General features: G+C 37.9%; 1 protein-coding gene across 1 annotated transcript; it reads right to left on the bottom strand.

The window, feature by feature from the left end:
• Window positions 1–419: 419 nt before the first annotated feature.
• LOC125860087 (basic leucine zipper 43-like) lies at window positions 420–1818 on the bottom strand. Its single transcript, XM_049539981.1, has 2 exons — window positions 1437–1818; window positions 420–1120 (listed from the first exon to the last, which is right to left on the bottom strand). The coding sequence occupies exons 1-2, from the start codon at window positions 1731–1733 to the stop codon at window positions 893–895; spliced, it is 525 nt and encodes a 174-aa protein (XP_049395938.1). The 5' UTR covers window positions 1734–1818; the 3' UTR covers window positions 420–892.
• Between the last annotated feature and the right edge of the window lie 4850 nt (window positions 1819–6668).

Here is a 6668-nt window from a genome sequence, read left to right as displayed (position 1 = left end):
GTTTTTTTTTGTGTCAAATCTTAATGGTTAAACCGATAACGATCAATAACTGATAAACCAATAACCGATAAACCAATATCTTAATAGTTCTATAATGGTTTAGCATCTCTACAAACCAATAACCAATAAGACAAACCGATAAACTTCAAAATCGAACCGAACCGATCGATACGCAGCCAACATTTTTTACTTATTTTTTTGTAATCAATTTGATTAATTATTAAAGTAAAGAATTAAATTGATCAACTTAATATTTTTAAATTAAAATCTATGTATGAAAAACTAAAAATAAAGTACTCTAAATTAAAATTATTCTTATATCAATATGATTGAGATAATACATTTTAAATTATTAGTTAAAGTTTACACTGTTTAAATTTGAAAACAAACAAACACAAATAGGGACAAATACTGCAAGAACGACAAAGATAAAGGGAAAATATATAATAATCATAGCCTTGACCACAACAAGGAAAGATATTAACCAATAAGGAGAGGAAAACTCAAATTATTTCCATCATCCAAATATAAAGAAAGAAAAAACAGAGAAAACCATAGCCAACAAGCATAATATATAGGGGACTTTATAAATTTGGCATAATACATATATAAATATGGCTTCTAATTTGACCTCAGTTGGTATTTATGTTCTTGAACTTTGGGTATGCATAAGTAGACACTTAAACTTATATAAAGTTGAACAAGTAAACACACGTGTCCTACGTGACATAATACACGTAGGACGCCATATAGGAAGCTAATAATTGTCAATAGAATACATGTGTTTACTTGTTCTGTGTACAAGTTTAAGTATCTATCTGTGCATACCCAAAGTTGAAAAACATAAATATAGATAAGGCTAAGTTAAAGAACATTCACATTTATGTTTATACTATTCATTTTGAGATGAACCATTACAAGGTTCATCATTGTCAAGTTGAAGATCTTTTAGAGAAGGATAATTAGGACCATTCATGAGCTGCATGTTAGTAACCATTTGACGAAGTCCAGCAGTTTCTTCTTTGAGTTGAGCATTTTCTTCAAGTGCTTGGTCATGGCCTTTTGAGACATGATTAAGTTTGTTCAGGAGTAGGTGATTCTCGTTCCGCAGGCAATTAACCTGTAATGAGGCGAATTCAAGATTTAATCTTTATATGTTTATAATTCTTTGTAAATGTGAGAAATGTGAAAACAAGGAGCTTCCAAATATAGAAGGGTATCCATATTTTTGGCACAAACTAATTAAAAAGTAATGAGTACCATATATACTAGTAATTTGTATGGAGAAATAAACTTAATCTTGTATTATTTGTGTAGAGAAATCAGCAAAATATATATATATATATATAAAAATTATTCGAAAGCTAGTACTCTTTTAAAATTTGGAATACGTCTCTATCTTATATAATCCCGTAAACTATACATTGGTCACTAACCTGTGCCCATAGTTCGTTCAAGTGTTTTTGCTTGCGCATGCGCGAACGCCTTGCGGACTCTCTATTAGATATCATTCTTCTCTTTTTCCTTTCATTAATTAGCTCATCAATTTCATCACACGTTGAATTGTTACCATTGAAATAAGTTGATTGTGAATTGAGTTCTTGAATTGGAGGACCAATTTGAAGGTGATACAAGGGACTAGGGATTCTATTAATGGACTGATCATGAAATGTGGGTGTGTAATTATATTGAGGTGGGTTATAATAGAATTCTGTGACATTAGTGGATTCCATGACTTAAAAGTATTATTTGAGTTTGCAAGGACAATGTGTAGTGAATTAGGTGTAATTAGAGTGTCAGCCAAAAGTTGTTTGTACTTGAAAGGTGAATGGCAAAGTTATAGCAGGAAGGAGGCATTTTATAGGCTGGCTAAAAGGGCCGATGGCCCCATTTTCATGTTGAACATGAGCATGTAGGACTAATACATATTAACTACACCTATACAAGTACACTACTAAAATAACACTTTGAAAACTCAATTAGTAAAATATTCATCAATTTTATAAAAAAAAATTGGTGAAATAGACACTTCACAAAACGAAGTTAAAAAGTGGTCAATTTTAGTAACAAAATATTAAAACATTACTACCTACAAAATAGTTCCAATCTTCAAAGTTTAAATTACCTGATTTAGAAAATAAAAATCAACCTCTTCCCTCCAAGAACTCCCGATTTCTCCCCTTGTAGATTCCCTTTCCGGTCAAATATTCAAACTTTTCATCAAAAGAATCACTCCGCAATGATAGAAAGTTTCTCCAGTTCAGTCATTGTTATTCCTACCTCTCTGTCACGAACCAGACTGCTGTGATTGGCACCCACACTAACCCTCCAGTGGGAGAACCATTACTACAACCCGTCTAAGCAATTTTTAAGAGACTAAAACATTTAAAGATACAGAAGCAGGTTTAAATGACAAACTAAATATGGAGTTCCCATAAACTCCAAAGGTTTAAACAAAAAACCTAACATACTCATCGTAGAAGTTCAACCCCTAGAACTTGAAAGTCATTGTACCAAAACTCTACTAATCAACAAGTCTAAGAACAAAGGGGTGCAACCCCAAAAACTAAACATAAGTAAAAGTCTAAATATGTAGTCTGAGTCCGAAAAGAATGGACTAAACTAAGGATGAATCCATGGCAGCATGAAAGAACAGGCTCACCCTCAGATCCGATCTCGGTCAATGATCTCCTAACTGAGATCTATCAATAGCCGCCTGAATATGCCCTATACTCAACAAAGAAAGAGCAAGTGCAGTATCAGTACATGAAACCACAGTGTACTGGTAGGATCACGCATATACTCAAGTAAGCGCAATATATGGAAGCAATTCCAAAACAGTAAACACACACATACAGAATGCATAATTCAGTTATCATTTTAGGAGCGACATACAATTTCCCAATATCAAAGACAGGTACATATGAATGTAATAATCATAAGTGGTCCTCTCATGGAACCCACACCCAAACAGTTAGTATGTAGGAACGTGACACCTGATCCAATATATATGTGTTGAAACGTGACACCTGATCCAATATATGTGTCGAAACGTGACATCTGATCCAATATATGTATCGGAACATGACACTCGATCCAGTCAGAACAACCACAGTCACAATCAAACTCATAATAAATAGTACACATAGTCATACAAACAAGTAATAGGTTCATGACATGTAATTGTTCACACATAATCATTTCATTAGATTTGATTCACATTCCCCATTCACATACATGTACGCATACAATGAAGCAATTAACCGACATATATCACACAACAGGAAATCAAACCATCACCTACCTCGAAACCAAACCTGAATACTCCCAAGACACATGAGCCTTCCCTTTCCGAAGTCTTTCAGCTCATTTTTTGCCTAAAATAGGTAATTAATGCAAGGATCAATAAACAAGGCCTAATTTACCCAGTTAATAATCAAGATATCAATCCAAGGCCAAACTCAAGATCCTAATACTCAACTAGGACTTTTCACACCATTAACTTCAAGCTAAAATCCTCCTCCAACGATAATTACCCAAGATTCTAAGTTCTAAGAATCGAAATACGTATAAGGGAAGTAATTATCTTACCTTTAGCACTACAAGTCGTGGGAATCTGATAAGAAACTTCCCTGGGTCGTCTCTTAGCTCTGAAGAATGAAGTGTTGTGAAAAATAACGAAATTGGGGTTTTTCCCCAACTTAAGTAGCGACGGGCCCACCACGACGAGCCACATCCGGCCACAGCGGCCCCGCCCTGGTGGGATTAAACCCACCCCAGCGGCTTGCACGTAGACAGAAACTCGGAATTTGAGTCCCAAGCTTCCATTTCACGACATACTTTTAACCCTTGATGTTCTAAAACTACCCTTTCACACCAAGATCATTTTCAGGAGTTCTACTCGCCTGAATTCGATTTTGTACAGCCGTACAGGCTCCTTAACGTCTTGGCTATCTACTCACGTAATCAAAATCATAATTAAATCTCCATTCATTACCAGATTTCCCTAGACCTCACTTGACTCAGATTTCGTCCAAGTTTGGCCTAGGCTAGAAATTTCCAAGTCACTACCCAGAAGTCTTCTGGGGAATTTCCTTCCCCATTGACTTTTCTATAACGACGGAATCAAGTCGTTACAATATATACCAATTTACCCATCACTCGTCCCCGACTGATAACTAGGAGAAATGGATAAGTCAAGAATAGAGTAGTACATGAATTGTCGAACAACTGGATATTTGTCTCGCATGTCCTTCTCGGTTTCTCACATAGCTTCCTCAAGCGGATGATGATTCCATTGAACTTTCACAGACTTTATCTCCTTGGTCCTCAGCTTCTTGACATCGCGATCAAGAATTGCAATCGGTTTCTCCTCATACTGAAGGTCTTTGTCTAACAAAATTGAGTCTCATTTTATGAGGTAATCTTCATCCCCATGATACTTCTTCAACATGGACACATGGAATATTGGATGGACTCCAGATAGGTAAAGCCAACCTATAAGTCATTGGCCCTACACAACTAATAATCTCAAATGGACCGATGTATCAAGGACTAAGCTTTCCTTTCTTGTCGAATCTCATCACCCCCTTTATGGGTGACACTTTTAGAAGAACTTGCTTACCGGCCTGAAACTCCATGTCCCTTACCTTACGGTCTGCATACTTTTTCTATCGACTCTGGGCTGCTATAAGCTTAGCTTGGATTCTTTTTACCTTATCTTGAGCATTTTTCACCAAATCAATCCCCAAATGTTTCACATCTCCAGCCTCAAACCACCCTATGGGTGAGCTACACTTCCTCCCATAAAGTGCCTCGAACGGTGCCATGTCGATACTGGAGTGGTAACTGTTATTATAGGATAACTCACACAAATGTAGGAATTTATCCCAATGCCCTCCAAAGTCAATCACACAGGCCCTCAACATGTTCTCTAACACTTGAATAGTCCTCTCTGACTGCCCAATCGTCTATGGATGGAAGGTTGTGCTAAAATTGAATTGAGTGCTCAACTCCTCATGCAATTTTCCCTAAAACTTGGATGTGAGCTGCGTAGCACGGTCCGAGATGATGGAAAGAGGCACCCCATCCTTCACATAAACCTTAGCCAGTTGCTGAGCTTTATAGTCTACTCAGTCTGTCAACCACCACCCAAATGTAATCAAACTTCCCTAAGGTCTTGGGAAGACCAACCATAAAATCCATAGCTATCCTTTCCCATTTCAATTCAGGGATTGGCATTCGATGAAGCAAACCTACAGCTCTTTGGTGATCATACTTTACCTGCTGACAGTTTTGGCACTTAGCCACAAACTCAACTATGTATTTCTTCATGTCAGGACACCAATAAAGTCGTTTCAAGTCTCAGTACATCTTGGTCACACCCGGATGAATGTAATACCTCAAACCATAGGATTCTATCAACATCTTCTGAATCAAGTCATCCACTCGGGGAACACAAATTCTTCCCTTAAAACTAAGCACACCACCGGCATCAAGAGTTGCATCTTGTGCCTTGCCAGACACTGTCTTCTTTCTGAGCTCATTCAAACTCTCATCCTAAAACTGCTTGGCCTTAATCTCCTCAATAAATGTGGGCCTAACCTCAATACTGGCCAATACCCCACCTTTCTCTAAGATGCCCAACTGCACAAACTTAGACTCCAAGGTTTGAATCTTTTTGGCCAAAGGTCACTTGGACACGCCCAAGCAAGCTAGACTACCCATACTTACCGTCTTTCGGCTTAATGTGTCTTCCACCACGCTAGCCTTACCAAGATGATACTGAATGGTATCATCATAATCCTTGAGTAACTCCATCCACCTTCGTTGTCTCAGATTCATGTCCTTTTGAGTGAATATATTTTGTAGACTACGATAGTCAGTAAACACTTCACACTTGACACCATAAAGGTAATGCCGCCAGATCTTGAGGGCAAACACTATCGCTGTCAACTCCAAGTCATGTGTCGGGTAGTTCCTCTCATGAACTTTTAACTGACGCGATGCATAAGCTATGACATCCTTATCCTGCATCAACACAGCAACCAAACCTGAATGTGAAGAATCACAATAAATAATTAAATTTTTACCTTCCACCGGTAGTGCCACAATAGGTTATGTGGTCAGAAGGGTCTTAAGCTTTTGGAAGCTCTCCTCACACTTGTCGGTCCACTCGAAAGGCACCTCCTTTTTGGTCAGCCTTGTCAAATGTGTGGCGATAGAAGCAAATATTTTCATAAACAGCCGGTAGTAGCTCGCGAGCCCCATGAAACTCCTAACTTCTGTCACCAAGCTAGGCCGGACCTAGTTCTTCACCGCTTTGATCTTTTGAGGATCTACCATCACCCCTTCCTTTGAAACTACATGCCCCAAAAGGCAACTGAAGTCAACCAAAACTCACACTTGGAAAATTTTACATACAACTTCTGTTTTCCAAGGACACCCAAAATAATACGAAGATGATCGGCGCGCTCTTCCTTACTCTTCGAATAAACCAAAAATGTCATCAATGTAGATGATAACAAAAGAATTCGGGAATGGTTTGAACACACCATTCATCAAACTCATGAAGGCAGCAGGCACATTGGTCAACCCAAACGACATCACTAAGAACTCATAGTGCCCATAGCGGGTCCTAAATGTCATTTTTGGTACATCCTCATGCC

This window comes from Solanum stenotomum, chromosome 3 (assembly GCF_019186545.1).
Source record: "Solanum stenotomum isolate F172 chromosome 3, ASM1918654v1, whole genome shotgun sequence".
Classification (NCBI taxonomy): Eukaryota; Viridiplantae; Streptophyta; class Magnoliopsida; order Solanales; family Solanaceae; genus Solanum; species Solanum stenotomum.
The sequence above is the reverse complement of the archived record's forward strand: the minus strand, read 5'-3'. Positions and strand labels throughout refer to the sequence as shown.